General features: G+C 49.9%; 1 protein-coding gene across 1 annotated transcript in view; it reads left to right on the forward strand.

Moving 5' to 3' along the window:
• Window positions 1-15,524, forward strand: part of LOC119454629 (microtubule-associated serine/threonine-protein kinase 2) — a 171,700-nt gene extending 156,176 nt beyond the window's left edge. Inside the window, exon 5 of the mRNA XM_037716508.1 lies at window positions 14,977-15,524. Within this exon, the coding sequence (XP_037572436.1) occupies window positions 14,977-15,524 (548 nt within the window). The remainder of the gene's footprint in view (window positions 1-14,976) is intronic.
• Window positions 15,525-18,355: the final 2,831 nt, after the last annotated feature.

Here is an 18,355-nt window from a genome sequence, read left to right on the forward strand (position 1 = left end):
ATGCGCTCTATACTGTATTTTTCAGCAACGCCATTGTGACAGTCTGCATCACCATTTGGCCTGTTGTGGGATCCCACAAGACACGCTCTGTTCCTCGGTCAATTACTGAACTTCTGCAAGCCCCATGGAAGCCAACTGTGATCCGTATCGAATGGAACAAATGCATTGTTCCGGCCTTCATAATTAATGTTAAGCTGAAGTTAGAAACGGAGCTGAAACAGCGTATATTCTGTAAGAATTTACCACTGCATACCGTCGGGTGGCCACACCCGACGGTATGCTACTGTCTACAACACTGCTAGTCTACTGTCTAGAACACGGATGGCGTTTTATTCTAGAATAGCTTTGTCAGTAGTGCTACTGCTTGTGTTTGTACGATCGGAGTCAACGCTCTTTTTGCAATCCTATCAGATCACAAAAAGACGAGGATAATTTTAATTTATTGTTTCAGAGATTGACAATTGGACTGACAAGAAATTATTCAGTGATACAGACTGCTTTATTAAATATGGCTTAAGAAAAGAAACCTGGATGGAAAATACAGACTTAAGGTGCAAGGTGCTTATGAAGGCAGATTTATGCAAAATGCCTTTAGTGGTGATGTTTGAGCTGTTAGGATGTCAGAAAGGAGATAGATGTTTTAGCCAAAATAGTGCGACAACGACTACAGTGCAGCAGTCACATTAACTGGAGCTCCACTCTTCTCCGCTTGTACACCAACGCATGCGCAGCACCCTTGAAAAGGCAGTTGCTCTGCGTGGTTGCGTTGGCAGCCTGGTTCCTGCATAAGAGAACGGGTTGGTTATAAACATACAATGATGTTAACGCACATAAAAACTAGCTTAGGTACAGTATTCGTTTTCATCAGTTTACTTTTCGAAGTAAATACATTCATTACAGATTTTCATTGTGTTCAGGAAGCCGACTTTTTTTTAGATTGATAAGCTCGTACTGTTTTCATTCATATTGGCAAAGATACAGTCTTAAGCTGGTTTGGCGTTTGCACAGCCAGACCGACATACACCAATCTAACACTTACATAATGCACTCACTAATAGCTCGAATGTGCGCAACAAATATATGTGGCATATATCTGCTACCACTTGCTAGCGTTTTCTGTATTAGGAGCTGGGTCAACTGCTACAGCTTTTTTTATTACAATAAAGATAATGTGATGTACAAAAACTATCCTCTCTTGTATTGTTATTCAATGTTTTGTATTGGAATAAAATATTACGTTCCCTCTGTATACGTGCAGGTATAATTATGAAAACCATTTCATGGTTGCTCACTTCCTTGTTGGGCTTGGATGCATAAGTTAATTAAACGAAATATTTTGAAGCAAGGCTCATGTAATTATTGCTAACGACTGTAAATAACAGCTACTGTCACACGTCTCACGCAAAAAAACAGGATACTTTTTTGGTTTCCCTAGAGCAACTAACTACATGAAACTATAGAGATACAGAAAAGGGAACGCACCTGGTCGTTTTTAGAGAAGGTCGCCTTGCTGTGGTACGCTACGCCGTCCTTGGAATAGCGTAGTAAGTGATGCACCCGAGTACAAACCGCTCAGGCGGAGCGAATTCCGGCGCCTCGCGCATCCAGACCAGCATCCAGCAATCGAACACACAGGCAATACACCCACTAACGGCAGGAATCTTCGCAGTTGTTTTCTTTTCATAGGTTCGAAGTGCGCCGCAGTTATGTATTGTGCAGCGTTTCAAATGGTGCTGCTTTGTATGATCCCCCGCGAGAAACACGGCACTGGCGCTGATAGTAGTTTCGGAGCACTCGCACGAAGAATACACGTATGCAGGTCATCAACTGGCTCATGCACGTAATAAGACGACAGGTCACTGCACTAGCAGGCAGTCTTCTTGACAGGATGGCCGGTCTGTCTCGGTGCCACAGTAGAATTACTCCGTTGCCGAAGCGCTCCAGAGGATTGCACCAGTCCGTAAAACGATGCCCTTAAAGATGCGCAACATCGTTAACGAAAGAAAAGCTGCGGAGGCAACTGGCGTCCATCTGAAAAAGCCAACGAGGCGAGCGACAGATCAAAACGCAGCCATGTTTGCACACCAACTTCACTCAAGGAGCGATTCAAGGTAGCTGCGGGGCTACCTTGAGATTCTCGAGTAAAACGCTCGAGCTTTCCTTCACTCAAGGCGCGTTTCGAGTGGAGGGCGATTTGTGAAATGAAAAGCCGCCCTCAAGGAGCATTTCGAGTGGAGGGTCGAGTCGAGGTGCGTTTGTGAATACGGGGGTCAGACTACATCGTGCGAGGCGACCTGAGGGATCTTTCAAGTTATCTAACCAACACAAGGCGCTGTGGTCGCTCACAACTTTGAAGGGTTTGCCATAGAGGTAGTGGCGAAACTTTGATGTAGTCCAGATGATGGCGAGGCGCTCCTTTTCTGTTGTGGAATAATTAGCTTCCGCCTTCGACAGGGACCGGCTAGCGTAACTTACAACCCTTTCTAGTCCATCAGTCCTCTGCACAAGCACGGCGCCGAGTCCTACGCTGCTTGCGTCGGTGTGGACTTCGGTATTGGCGTTTTCGTCGAAATGCGCAAGTATTGGCGGCGATTGCAGGCGTCGCTTCAGTTCTTCAAATGCTTCGACTTGCAGCGTCTCCCACTTGAATTCGACGTCGGCCTTCGTGAGGTACTTCCGTGGCTCGGCGATCCGTGAAAAGTCCTTGACGAAGCGCCTGTAATAGGCGCACAGTCCAAGAAATCTACGCACTGCCTTCTTGTCGGCGGGCGGAGGAACGTCAGTGATGACCGCTGTTTTCTTTGGGTCAGGGCGCACTCCAGACTTGTTGGTGACATGGCCCAAAAACAAGAGCTCCTCGTATGCGAAGTGGCACTTTTCTGGCTTCAACGTCAGTCCGGAGGTCTTACTTGCTTGAAGAACTGTTTCAAGGCGCCGCAGGCGATCTTCGAAGCGTGAGGCAAACACAACGACGTCGTCTAAACAGAGGAGGCAAGTCTGCCACTTCAAGCCTGCCAGTACTGTATCCATGACGCGTTGGAAAGTCGCAGGTGCTGAACAAAGACCAAAGGGCATGACCTTCAATTCGAACAGTCCGTCTGTTGTTATAAAGGCAGTTTTCTTCCGGGCCCTCTCGTCGACTTCATTTGCCAGTAGCCGGTTTTTAGGTCCATCGACAAGAGATACTTTGCGTTATAGAGTCGCTCCAAGGTGTCGTCAATCCGTGGGAGAGGGTATACGTGCTTCTTCGTGACTTTGTAGAGGCGACGATAATCGACGCAGAAACGTAGGGTTTCATCCTTCTTGAATGAATGAATGAATGAATTATTTAGTTAATTACTTATTTATTAATGTATGAATGAATGCTTATTTTCCATGAAACATGTACAATACAGTGATGTGGTGGGAAAGTGGGAAAAAAGCTGTTCATGGCAGCTTGGCTGGTCCCAAGAACCCAGAGACATCCGAGCAGCAGGGTGGAGCAACATACTATGTAATGACTATATAAAAATGCGATTATATAAATACAAAAACATTGATCATCTAGTCAATAAAGAAAGACATATTTGAATCATAACTCAGTCAGACATAGTTTAAACACAAAGAAAGACACAACTCAATCATTTAGAGGCGTGAAAAAAAAGTTAGAAAGGTCAACTGGTGAACACGACAGTACATCAATTTCATTACTCAACAGTTCATTCAGTAGCCTAGGCAGTCTTGAGCATATCATTTTCTTGCAGTAATTGGTACGTGAATGAGGTGTGTACCAGTATTCCGGAAATCTGGTTGTGTAGATTGCTTTCCGCTTGTTGAGTTGGGCTATTGACTGTATAAGGCGTATATTGCTTTTGTGTTCCTTTTTATAGGCTATTGCCAGACGGTATTCCATAAGATTTGTTAATTTTAAAGTTTTAAGCTCTTGAAATAAGGAGGCACATGAGAAGTCATCACCAGTAACACTGGTGATGACTTCACTGGTTCGACACTGGTTCTACACTAACATCACGGGGGATGCCCACGGACTTTTGGACGGCTGGATGATGTCGTTGCGTAGCATTTCGTCGACTTGTTGCCTTATTGCCTCGCGTTCGCGCGCCGAGACTCGGTACAGGCTCTGACGGAGTGGGCGGACATATTCGTCGGTTATAATGCGGTGCTTAGACGGTGCTTGGACGACGAGAAGCTGTCCTTCTATTGGAGGAGCAGGGCTTTTAGATGTTTCTTCTTATGCCTGGGAAGGTTTCATTTACGTCGAAAGCTGGTTCAGGTACTACAGTCGTCGGTGCAGGTTCTCTAGAGTCCGTAAAGGCGAAAACGCTGCTGGCGTGTACTATTTCATCGATGTAGGCGACCGTGGTGCCTTTGTTAATGCGCTTGTATTCGTGGCTGAAGTTAGTGAGTATCACTCTTGCTTTGCCTTCACGTAGCTCAGCTATGCCTTTAGCGACGCAAATCTCACGGTCGAGCAATAAGTGATGATCGCCCTCGACCACGACCTCCCTGTCTGCAGGCACATCAGTACCGACGGATGTCATTACGCTTGAGCGAGGCGGAGCGGTGACTTGTTCATCGAGCATATTCAAGGCATGGTAACTGATGTTTGTATCCGGTGGTATCGCTTTGTGCGTTGAAAGTGATATCGACTTGGACCTTAAGTCGATGACTGCACCATGTTGGCTTAGAAAGTCCATGCCTAGGAGGACGTCGCTGGAGCAGTGCTGCATGATTACGAAGCTCGCCGGGTAAGTGCGGTTGTTAACCGTTACTCGCGCTGTGCAGATTCCAGCCGGCGTTATTAGGTGGCTTCCCGCTGTCCGGATATCGGCTCCTTACCAGGCCGTCCTCACCTTGTTCAACTTGGCGGCGAATAGGCCACTGAAGACGGAATAGTCGGCTCCAGTGTCGACGAGAGCAGTGACGTTATGACCATCGATTAGCACGTCTAGGTCGGTAGACCGTCGTTTGGCGTTGCGGTTAAGTCGTGGCGTCGGATCACGGCGGCGTCTGCTTGCTCCGCTGCTGGTACGTTGCGTCGGCAGGTCTTCTTTCTGCGGCGAAGTGTTGTCGTGAAGGCTCTTGCCAGGCGGTGTGCTGATACCTCGCTGTGAGGATGCGCGAGTCGTCGTCGGCGGCGGCGGAGGATCTTCGGTATTGCGTCGTACAGCAACCGCACCTCCATCGGTTGCTGCTTTTAGTTTCCCGGATAGGGGCTCACGGACCGGCCCCGGGCTGGGCCAGTGTATGGTCGGCGCTGCGGTGACAAGTAGCGTCCTGGTGACGGCGAGCGTGAGGGTTGTCGTGGTTGCCACTGGGCTCCGGTGAGGTAGTCGGCGATGTCACGTGGTCGCTCGCCAAAATGTGGACGTGGCGCGTTGACGGCGAACCCTCGTAGGCCCATCTCGCGGTATGGGCATCGGCGGTAGACATGACCGGCCTCCCCCGCAGTGATAGCAGAGTGGGCGGTGGTCGGAGGCGCGCCAAATGTCCGTCTTCCTCTGGTAGCTGCGCCGGGCGACGGGCGGGCGTGCTCCATGGCGGTGGCGGCGGTGGACGACGGAACTGCGGCGTTACGGGGCCCTGGTGCGAGCGCGGAGGGGGGGGGGGGGGCGACGGCGGCGTAGGTCATCGCTTCCGGTTGGGGTTGCGACGATTCGGGAAGTCCAAGCGATTGCTGGATTTCCTCCCGCACGATATCGGCGATGGAAGCAACTTGAGGCTGCGACGACGGTAGCAACTTCTGCAGCTCTTCGCGTACTATTGCCCTGATGGTGTCTCGTAGGTCGTCGGAGAGTCCTTGGACTTCGGCGTAGTGTGGCGTCGAACGGCGATTGTGTTGCCGGTTGCGCATGTCCAGTGCTTTCTCGATCGTTCTAGCCTCCGAGAGAAAGTCTTGGACTGTCGTTGGTGGATTCCGCACCTGTCCGGCGAATAGCTCCTGCTTAACTCCCCGCATGAGCAAGCGAACTTTCTTGTCTTCGGGCATAGCGGCGTCGGCGTGCCGGAACAATCGAGTCATTTCTTCAGTGCACATACCGATGCTCTTATTCGGGAGCTGTACACGGTTTTCCAGCAAGGCTGCAGCTCTTCCTTTACGGATGACGCTCGTGAAGGTGTCCAAGAATGCGGCTCGGAAGAGGTCCCAGGTTGTTAGCGCACGCTCCCTATTCTCGAACTAGGTTCTGGCGCCGTCTTCAAGAGAGAAGTAAACATGGCGCAGCTTTTCGCCACAGTCCCAGTTGTTGAACGAGCGACCCGGTCGTATGCCTCCAGCCAGCTTTCGGGGTCTTCACATGGCGAACGGCGGAAGGTCGGCGGCTCCATGGGTTATTGCAACACGACTGCAGATGTTAGCGCAGGGGCTGTCATGGTAGCTGCTGCCGAGGTCGTGACTTTTGTCCTCTTGGTTTTGTCGGGTAGGGGTTCGTACTCCGGTGGCAGGTTCAGTAGCCTACGGCTAGCTCTCTGGTCGGGGTAGGCGTCGACGTCGTCTGGACGGTGTGGGCTTGGCTCACGGCTGGACGAGGGGGTCCGGCACAAGGACATAAAAGCACCTCCACCAGATGTCACGTAGTAGTGACGGTGAAGAAAACAGAAAATGAGAGAGGCACAAAGGAGAGATGCCTCGACCTGCACAGCTACTGAAAGCAGTCGCAAAACTGTGAATGACGAAACGGACTTTATTGGGCGAACCTGTGGCCACAAAAGCAAGTTGCACTCGAAGGTAAACGATAGCGGCGAACACAGTCAGCGATCGTCGAAAATCTGATCAGCGGCGAAACGCTTCGGCTTTTATACATGAGTCATCGTAGGTTCCAGATTCATCCCTGGTACCCGCGTGTCTTCCAGAAAGTTCTAGACAATTCGCGTCGCTCATACAATCAGATTACATGAGCGTTGGTGATGAGAGACAACGGATAGAAGCATCGATAACGTTAGAGAAACTTCCTATACATGCAGACGCGTCCTGTGCCTAGCGATAATGTTTAACATTTGTTAGCCGGTGAAAAGCGGTCAGCGGTGAAATATAAACATGTATACGTGTCAATATTAACGATATCGTTTATATATAAGAGGTATAGCAGCGGCCCTATAGTATAGATCCCCGAAGGACGCTGTACTCAATTTTACGCGTTTTTGATATTGCATGCTGCGTGTCACAATATTAAAATCGATTTGTGAGATAGCTATTTATAAACTTGAGGGAAACACTTCTAATGCCATATTTATTTAGTTTCTCCAGGAGTATTTCATGCTTGATCGAATGAAAGGCCTTTTTGAAATCAAGGAATATCCTTTGCGTGTATGATCGCTGCTCAAAATTAACTATTATTTTGTCCTTAATTGACAGCAAAGCCTCATCTGAACTTTTTTCGTCTGAAAACTGTATTGCTGTTTTATCATATTTTCTTTGCTACAAAAATGTGAGATCCGTGCGTACAGGACTCGTTCTATAATTTTTGAAAATCTAGGAAAAACAGATATATGCCTATAATTATTTAATATTACAGATGCATGTAAAGAATTCCAGGGGTGAAAATTAATCCCGAGTCCACTACTACGGTATGCCTCATAATCCGATTGTGCTTTTCGCAGGTACAGCCACAAAATACAATTAGAGTTTAACACCATGCGAAGCAATGAGAATGCTAGCCATCTCGGAGGTTATGAACAAACACGCATCACTGTGTATTTTTGTAATACGCAGAACAACAACAGTGGCGCACGCAAGGTAAGTTTTAACAACTCAGGACTCTAGTATTGAAGTAAATGCGTAATTAATTCTTTGCCATCAAATTACCGATAATTACCTTTAGTCCAAGGAAACAGCACAGAGCGCTTCGTTTACGTCGATTTCCACAGTGCGTGGAATCAACGTAAATTTGTCTCAATACTCTCACGCTTTTTCTTTTTCCCTTTTATGCACGCCTCCAGCGTTCCATCGCTCCAGTGAAGTGCCATATGCGCGTGTTTGTGGGTGTATTTGTGTGTGTTTGTGTGTCCGGTGAGATATCGCATAGGCAGATATGCCCCGTTAGATTATTATTGCGGTAGCAATTAGATGGACACTCCAAGCGGATTTTTGCCGTCGGCGTCGCCGTCGCCGTGAGGTTCCGTATAAAGTCCAAGGGCGATAAAATCGTCGTCGTGCGCCGTGTGCTCTTTGTGCGAATACAAGCGCGCGAGGGACGCGCGCTTGCACAGAGCGAACGCACGGCGCAGTACAAACACGACGTTTTCCGTTGTGCGAAAGGCCGTGGGGGGATGGGAGGGAGGGAGGGAGGGGAGGCGACGTTTACATGCGGCACCATATGCGTATCTTGCGACCGGGCGCAAGGGGAACTGGCGACTCAATACCCACACGAAAGGAGCAAAGCAGGAAGGCAGTGCGGGAGGGAGGGGGCACGGCTTCACACTGCCAGCAGCTGCGTGCTTGTACATTGCGCGGCTCCGGGTTGTCGCGCGCACCGTATCTTGAAAGCAATGTCCACGCAGCTCTGACCTTTCTATGCGCTGTGCTTTCGGCCGCTCAGTTTCCGTTGAAGCGATAGACTGCACGAACCTTCGCTCACTGCTTGAACGTCGCGTGCTCACGCCAGCGTTTTGACAGCGGTTGTCTGCGGTCATGGAGTCTGATTTATTCATGTTTGTGCGTACCGACACCATGTTTGTTAATTCAGTTAGTAAGCGAATGTGTCAAAATATTTGCAGCCGACAAAACTACTATTCTTACTCCGCTCTACTAATTTGCTATCGCAATTGATGCTTCGCCTTTCGAGCGAAACTGCGACTTTTTTCTTGAAAAATGTGGTAAAAGCCAGGGGAACTCATATTTCAACGTGTTATCACTGGCTTTACTCAACAATAATATATAACAAAAACATAGACGTTTCGCCACCTATGCGGATGACATCGTCAGTACACAAATGTAAACAAATGGGAAAATACATCCTATTCATGTATGATACTGCCGTAAACATCCGGCAGGGGGCCACGGTTAGAATTGCATGCAGATCGACTGCGACGGATAAACCATGATTCCAAAAATTTTCTTGGGCCCCATCGGTGTTCCCGTGCTAACGTAGCTACATTATCAAAATCAAACATTTGTCCATTTGTTAAACAATGATCCACCAGTTCTGTCTTTGCACGTGTGTTATGCGTGGCTTTCGTGGCCTCCCTTAAGTTTTCCTTGAGTCGAGTGCGTCGTCGCCGCCCCGTCTCGCCAATGTAGCCGGCACCACAGTCCGAGCAGTTAACCTTGTAGACGACACCACTTTATTCGTCCGGAGGTGTGCGGTCCTTTGGCCTCGGGAACACGTTTGCCAATGTGTAGAAAGGCTTAAACACAGTTCCAACACCCAAAGGCCGTAAAGCCCTGCGCACTGCGTCTGACACACCACGGACATGCGGAATACATACAAAGGAAGCCGGCCTTGCTATCGTGGGATCTCTGCATGCGCCGTCGTGTATCATTGACAAAGCGCCGAGGGTAACTCCGTTTATGCAAAAGAGCGGCAACATTAGTTAATAGAGTTTTATATTAGGGGGACGCAAGTGTAGGGGCCCCCTACGCTTGCGTCCCCCTAATCTAAATCTCTCTAATTCTTGCTCCCTCAGTGTTTGCGTTAACGACAGTCCATCGCAACGAGACAGGCGCGTACGTACCACGGCATGTTTGTGTTCTGTAAGGCGGTGAGAGTCAGAATTCAGCACACTCCCGCTATCGGAACATTTGGGATATACGACTGTCTCCCCTGAACCTTTTCTTTTCTGTCTTCTGACGCTTTTCTTTTCTGTCGCCACTGAACGGTTTTCTTTCACAATACCCGCCGTGGTTGCGTATTGGCTTTGACGTTGTGGTTATAAGCCCGCGGTCGCGGGATCTAAAGCCCCAGTTGTGGCTACCGCATTTCGATGGGGGTGAAATGCAATAACCTCCGTGTACGCGCCATTGTAGGAGTCATGAAGGAGTTAGTGGCCGAATACTGCACCACAGGGAGGCCCATTCCTCTTCTGGTGAGGGAGTGACTTTGTTGAAGCTTAGAGGGCCTTCCTAATTTGGTTACACCTAGACTAGTATAGCCCCACTAGCTCTCGGCAATATTTATTTTTTTGCCGGTGTCAGGCGCCACTCCATACATGCATGGGAATAACCATGCAAACGGGGATATCCGATATTCTAGTTGACATTAAGAGGAGAAAATGCAGCTGGGCCGCCCATATAATGCGCGGATGATGATTAACCGGTGGACAATTAGAGTTACACAATGGATACCAAGAGAAGGGAAGCGCAGTCGAGGAACGCGGAAAACTAGGTGGGGTGATGAAGTTAGGAAATTTGCAGGTGCAAGTTAGAATCAGCTAGCGCAAGACAGGGGTAATTGGAGATCGCAGGGAGAGGCCTTCGTCCTGCAGTGGACATAAATATAGGCTGATGATGCTGATGATGACTGTGCTTCGGGTGCATGGTAAAGAACGCCAAGTGGTTAGAATTGTGGCGGAGTCCCGCAAAACGGCGCACCTCATAATCAAATCCTGGTTTTCCCATGTAAAGTCAGGAATATACTATATTTTTAGAGCGAAAGCTCTACTACTCCAGGTACAAACCCAGAAAACGCATGGTTCCGTAAATCTGACTTTCAAGCTCAGCCAATCTCAAACTGGGACTTAGCGTGCTCCTACCGGCGGCTGCTGCGGACGCCGCGTCGGCGCCCATATCTTCAAAGCGATCTGCCATGTGGACAGAGTGGACAGTCGCGCGGACGTCATGTTAAAAGCGATCTGCGATGTGTACAAAGTGCACCGAGTGCTGGGAGCTTTGTATGCGCTGTGCTTTCGACGCTTAGCTTGCGTTGAAGCGAGACGCAGCATGAAGGTCAATTCGCACGCTCCTGCTGCCGCGCCGAGCAGCGTCTATGTCCTTTCCCAAAGCAAGCAAAACCGTGCTATCGCTTGACAAACTTAGTTTAACCGCCTTCAACCACGTCAACCTTTTAAAGTAGCACACCCGCGTGTTTAGCAGTTGGGTAAAAAAATGCTTATGTGAACGCAAATTTCACCAAAATCTTCCAATCTGCATGAACGGCTATCAAACTTCTCGTGTAATCATGGACACAGTCGAAATGTAGAGATTGCGTGCTGGCTTAGCTCAGCTGATTCCTCTAAGAATATGCCTCTCTTTCTAGAGCGAGCGGCTGTGATCTCTCAGCATTTGCGTAACATCGCATATTCCTGTTTCCGTTGAGCTGATTTCGCTTTTACGAGTATATAGTGTATTTATTAGGCCTGCTTCATCTTTCGTGTGACACTTGGCAATTTTTTTTATTAATAACGGGATTCTCCTTGGTTTGTTGCGTTAACATTAGAGGGGTCAAAATGTAAAAAAAAATTACAGGTGTGTCAAGTGTGAGAAGGGTGAAAAGTGTGAGCCTAACCCATTCCCGTGTTAGAGATGGCATGGAAGAGCTTAGATCAACGCGTTTATATATATATATATATATATATATATATATATATATATATATAGAAGATCAATAGAAGAGAAACAGCTGGAACCATGAAGGCAGTCAAGGGCGTCGTCGATACGTGGGAGCGGGTAGACGTCCTTCTTAGTAATTTTGTTCAAATGACGGTAGTCTACACAGAAGCGCCACGTGCCGTCCTTCTTCTTAACCAACACCACAGGTGACGCCCAGGGACTCGAAGAAGGCTCAATGATGTCTTTGTCTAGCATTTTGTTTACTTCATTTTGAATTATTTGGCGTTCCGACGCAGAAACTCGATACGGTCGTCGGTGAATAGTAGCATCGCCAGTAGAAATCCGATGCTTGACCGCGAGTGTCTGGCCTAAAGGGCGATCGTCAAAGTCGAAAATATCTCGGTACGACGATAACATTTGGCAAAGGTCTTCAGCCTGCGTAGAGGACAGGTCTGCCGCAACCATTTTCTTTATGTTGGGATTGGCGCTCGAGGCTGGTTCAAGGGGCCCGCCATGTTCGGAAGAACCATCGGCTGATAAAGCTGCCACTTGATGGTCGGCGAGACAATCAACGTTGGCAAGGCAAATACCTTGCGGGAGAATTTGCTTTGCCAATCCAAAGTTAAAGATAGGCATGCGAGCGCAGTTATCAGTAATAGTAAGAATACTGTGCGGCACGGTGACCTCGTACTGCAGTGGAATGTCGGGCAGAGGAGTGACGAGGTACTCGCAATTAGGAACAGGTGGGGAAGACGTCAGTTCAATATAGGCTAATGACTTTGGTGGCAGGCGAATAAAGCCGGTGGGGCGTAAGCGGCACTAGGGTACATCAGGAGGTTCTGCGAGAAGCGGCAACTCAAGGCGAAGGGTACTGGCAGAGCAGTCAATAAGAGCAGAATGCGCAGAGAGAAAATCGAGGCCGAGAATTAGGTCGTGGGGGCAATGAGCAAGCACGGTGAAGAGGACAGGAGTGTGGCGGCCGGCGATGCTGACACGTGCCGTACACATGCCGACGATATGGACAGTACCTCCATCAGCAACGCGGAGGACACGTGCCGACGCTGGGGTGAGGAGCTTTCTGAGTCGTCGTCGGAAGGCAGCACTCATAATAGAAATATGGGCTCCTGTATCGATCAGCGCAGTGACAGGATAGCCGTCGACGTCAACGTCAAGAAGGTTTTGATTCGTAGGCAACGTGAGCAGAGGATTTGAGGGCAGGGTCGACAACGCAGCTTGCAGTGGTTAGTTTTCCGGCTGGATCCGGGAGGTGATGGGCGGCGAAGAAAAGCGGCGGGGTTGGGGCGAACGAGACTGATGGCGTCGAGGTGAGGGCGAGCGGCTGTAGCGAAGGTTCGGAGATGGGGCGTCAACGGCAGCGGGTTCGTGGCGGGTAGCATAGGGAACAGTAGGTCGAAAGGTACGGGAATAAGCGCCGGCGTACGTCCGAGTAGGTGGTGGCCATCGGTTGCGGCAGTGACGAGCGACGTGGCCGATGCGACAGCAGTGGAAGCAGATCGGCTTATCATCAGGGGTACGCCATTCGGACGGGTTGCGGTATGGAGCCGAAAAGGACGGCCGGGGACGAGGAGGGCCGCGAGAGAACTGATGAACGCTGGGTTGAGCCGTTGAACACACGGAGTTTAAACCCATGTGCTCAAATTCCTGCCTGACGACGGCCTGAATCATGGCAATCGTGGTTGCAGGTGGATCGGGAGGCGTCGCGGAGAAGGCTGGCGAACTGGTGGCCTCGAGCTCGCGGCGAACAATACGGGTTACGTCGTCACAGGTGGTCGTCTGACGCAGTCGCCCCTCACATGTCGACGTAGCAGCAGTGTTTGGTAGCCGCGTGATGTGGTGTGTGATACGGCGGCTCTTAGCCTGTTCAAGGCGACGGCATTCTTTTATAATGGCGTCGATAGTCGACACGTTGCCGAAAACAAGCAAATGGAAAGCGTCGTCGGCGATGCCCTTTAGCACATGTGCCACTTTATCTGCTTCAGACATGGTGTCGTCAGTTTTGCGGCATAGAGCCAAAACGTCGAGGATGTAGGAAACGTAGGGCTCCGTAGATGTCTGAACCCGAGACGCAAGAGCCTTTCTCGCGGCAACCTTGCGCCCAATGGGGTCGCCGAACAGTTCCCGTAGCTTTTGTTTGAAAATGTCCCAACTGGTTAACTCATCTTCATGCGTTTGGTGCCACACGCGTGGGGTGCCGCCGAGGTAAAAGATGGCGTTGGCGAGCATAATCGTTGGGTCCCACCTGTTATTAGCACTGGCGTATTCATATAGCTTGATCCATTCGTCAACGTCCTGTCCCTCCAGGCCAGAGAAAACACCGGGGTCGCGATGTTGGGCAACCGTGACGATTGGAGCAGGCGGACGAGCCGAAGCCGTTGCAGATGTGGTCTCGTCACCGGGAGGCATGGTGACAAGCTCGATGTACCGACCACTTCGGAGTTCCGTGGCGAGGACGGGGATCGCAATCCTCCACCAGAATGTTACGTGTGGAAAGACACACACGAAAGAAGCTATTTACAATATATTTACACTGGAACCAAAACCGCCAGGCCGACACCTTGCTCGCGCCAAAAGCCCAGACACACTTCGTCTTTCTCGCGGCGGCTCGTCTCTTTAGCATCTCTACATGGTATCGTAATAATATATATATATATATATATATATATATATATATATATATATATAGGGCGACTTACTATGATCGGCTCCGGACCACCGTCAGTTCAGCTTGCTCCTCGAAGAAGCAAGGCAGGACGTTGGTCCAGTGAGGCGACGTAAGAGGACAAGGGAATGCTACCACTAGACATGGCAGCAGTTACGGACAAACTGTATAAAGTTCAATTTAAGGTAGGCTACGGTACATTTCTATCTTCTGAAAAACAAACACCGCGCGAATTTTCCGTCCGGACAACTGACGCAAATCCACATTAAAGCACCGCAGCGTCTAAACGACACTAGGGAAGCGGCCGCCTATCAAATCAACACATCTCTACTCGCTACGGTATTTGCACGTTAGAGACTCCCAGTTAGTCATAATTAATACGGAGTCCCCCACTGCCACGTACCTCATAATCATATTGTAGGCTTGGCACGTAAAATCCTTGCCACGATTCGTTGCGCCGTTTGAGGCAATGACAGTACTAAATTTCGCACAAGCTATGAACAAAGGCGTACAAGAACGCCTCAAACAAACACGTCTCGCTATGTGTTCTGTGTACCACGTAGACAAACACAAGTGGTGCACGCAAGTAATGTTTAACATGAACTCACCACTCGAGTATTGCACTACAACGATGAATATAAAAATACGCCGTAAACATCTCCGCTAATTATCGTCTATCAACGCAAAAAGAACCGGAAGCTTCGCTTACCTCGATTTCCATAGTGCGGGAGAGCGGTATAATTTTTAAATCTCGGTTATAAATTAGGTTGCATTGTAAGATCTTTGCTTGCTGACGCTGTCTGGGGACACGCAGGCCGTTCCGTGGACTGGTGGTCAGCCGGTATCGTCATGTACAAGCTGATGACGGGCCGCGTGCCGTTCCGGGGCAAGAACCGGCAGGCGGTGCGCGACCGCATCATCGCAGCGCCGCTGCGCTTCCCGCGCGCTGAAGACCGCGACCATTCGGCCACCACGCCCGCCAAAGACATGACGTTCCGCATGCTGCGCAAGAACGCCATCGACCGTCTTGGCTCACGAAGTTACGCCGAGCTCAAGACGCACCCATTCTTCGACCGCTTCAACTGGAAGCGACTCCACCGGGAGCGCCACCTTTGCGACATCCCCAGCGTCGGCCCATTGGCCAGCGCGATGCGCTCTAAGCAGGCGGTCGAGTTGAGTACGATAGCCGACAAGCGGCGCAAGCTCAAGCTCGAGGACATGCGGGACGTCAGCGCGGACGGACAGCGACCACTGCTCTGTTTCTCCTCAAGCTCCTTCAAGAAGCTCATCCTTGCTGTGAGTGCTGCGGGCTGCTTGCGTGGTCTGTTCACGTCTTCCGATGCTCACCACGGCACACTTTGATACTAACAAAAATGCGCGTGCGCCGGCGTCACCTCTGTGAGCGCTTATTGATAGCTCTACTACGTATGGTTCCGTAAATGTGACCTTCAAGCTCAGCCAAGGTCAAACTGGGACTTAGCCTGCCTGATGCGTTTTCTATTGACCCTTTTCGCGGTGCTCCCGTGGGCGCTGCCATGTTTGATCCCGTGGTGACGCGTCCATTGCTTGCCTCAGCCGCCTCCGTTGCCTCCGCGTTTACAATGCAAGCGCGTGACGCCGGTGGGGCGCAGCAAACCTCCGTTTCGGCGCATATCGTAGACGGTGACTGTGTGCACGACACGAAGCTTTGGCCACAGCTTTAGTGGACATGTAAGTGCTCTCAGAGCTCATTAGGCCTTGTCCAAACGGCGCGAGCAGCGTATACGGTGCTTGGACTAAAAGTGGGGCTAGAAATGTATTCCAAGTTGTCCAAACTTTCCACTTATGAATTAAATCGGGATCAGTGTACTCTGCGTTCTTTATTTGGCAAACATTTTGAACCAGTGGTTTGTCATATTTCTGACTCAGTAAAGTTACTCGGTCCGGCCACTATCTCATTGTTTATTTTCAGCGTAATCACTCTCGGGTGTGCTCTGCTGCAATAAATTTGTACTTGCTGCACACAAAGCTTGGAATTTAAATGTTCCCTACTTTGTGATAGCTCGTAGCAAAGACGTGCTATCGCTAGTCCCTCGTTTACTCTTTGGACCGTCACGAAACGTTCAGCTTCCAACATGCATGTCTTGTCGGTGTAGTCGCCGTCACTCATGATTCGGCACATTGATTCAAGTGTGCGCCTATTCACTCACACGTTGGCGATAGGGTGGGCGTAAGTTTTCGTGCAAGTAAGGGTGGATGTGTGTAGATAACGTACGGGAAAATTACTATGCCAGAAAGTAGCGCTACTTCATTTTGTAACGAGCTGTTAAAAAAATAGCTCGTTACAAAATGAAGTAGTGCCTATTCACTCCCAAGTGCCGACGTTCCGGAGTTGAATTCATTTCTTTGGAGGTTAGCTCTAAGCGCAGGCGGTTGAATTATATTTTTTTTTATCGTTGAGGAAAGCCGTGCATCGCGAAGGGCGGCAACACAGACAGTCCTTATGTAGCAGCGGCGACACATGTTGATTTCATTCATTAATATGTGAATCACTATTTTTGCAGCGAACTACCGCACACGTCTTCCCTTTATCGTTACACGTATTGCAGTATGAATTGGGCACAGTGCATTAGCGCACACATTACATTAGTCGAATGCTCTGCGTGCGTGCCTCTTTTAGGAGCCCGAGAGTCCGAATAATTTTCTACAGCTGATCGCACAGTAGCAGGGCAGAAGCAGTAATGGTTTCCTATTCGTGCGCATTCGCTGAGGCAACGTATGGCGCGCAGCCGAAAGCGCCATCTCGTTCCTCGAGAGCAAACTGCTTCGCGAAAAGGGTCAATGCGGCACTAAAGTTGCTCTTATATCACTACAGTCGATTATACCTTGTCCTAGATTTTTTATAAAATTATTCCTCGGCATTTTGAAAATAACAGCCCACAAACAATTGTCATAAAAGAAAACACCTACAACGCATACCTTTTATGTTAAATATTGTGAGACTTAAATATTAAAAATCGGCCTCATATCTGTTTGCTTCGCTGCAAATGACATGGCAAGACGATAATCTTCTGCCGCCCCTGATACGTAACACCCTCTCCTCCCCCCCACCCCTCACGCTCTTCCCCTCCCCTCTCCCTCCTCCCATGATGGATGCAATGTAGGTTTTGCTGAATTCAATTCAAATTTCCCGCGTTCGCCCTGCTCTCGCGCCATCTGTTGGGACCTTTTATTACTGTCGGCTTAGAGCCGGCTACAGAGCCGAGGCTTCAGTCGGCTTGTTGGTAACGCGTAGCGTCTCTTCGACACCATTCCTGACGCGTTGATTTTATTGCGATAGCAATTATATGGACACTCCAAAGCAGATTTCTGCCGTCGGCGTCGCCGTCGCCGTGAGGTTCCGTATTACGTCAATGGAGATGAAATCGCCGCCGCGCGCCGAACGCTATATGTGCGAGTGAAAGGGCGCGAGGGGCGCGCGCTTGACGGGGAGTGAACGCACGGCGGAGAACAAACGCGCGTTCTGCGCCGTGCTCCCTTAAGGGCTGCAGAAGTTGGCGTCTCTTTCCTCCTTTACGATCACCATATATGTAGAGCAAACGCGCCTTCTTCCGACGGGCGTCTGGTGTCCGTGACTACAGTGCCTAGAATACCGTGACTGCAGCCGAGTCTTTCGGATCTGTGTTTTGGATTTTCATCGACTCCGGTGCCCGATTCGTCCACACCATACGACTCACCTAGTGGACCGGAGCTACCCGATACCACTGGGGTCACTGTGAGTCCATTTTCCATCATCTCACGAGCCTTAAAGACTTCGACGCGGGGAACGCCCCATTAAGCCTAACGGAACAGGCGTCTGCCCAACTTAGGCACGGCTGCATCGATGCATGTCGCTTACGGTGGGCACCGCTCCACCTCGCGCTCTTACTGACGACATTGCCAACCACAGCCCTGCAGCAAGGCAGCGTCTAACATCACTACCGCTATTATGCACTGTTTCGGAGTGCGCTAACGAGCAAACGGTGCCAACAATGCTTAGCAACGCCGAAGAGACGCTCACAACCGACGACAAGCCAGCAACTATCGGAGCATTGAGCGACCGCGACGCTGCCAGCGACGCTGCCTGCGTTCCCATCCCAGAACAAACGAATGACTCGCCACCGGGGGAGGACATGGACGAGGATACCCCACCTTTAGCCATCGACACGGACACC

Source organism: Dermacentor silvarum, chromosome 5, assembly GCF_013339745.2.
Source record: "Dermacentor silvarum isolate Dsil-2018 chromosome 5, BIME_Dsil_1.4, whole genome shotgun sequence".
Lineage (NCBI taxonomy): Eukaryota > Metazoa > Arthropoda > Arachnida > Ixodida > Ixodidae > Dermacentor > Dermacentor silvarum.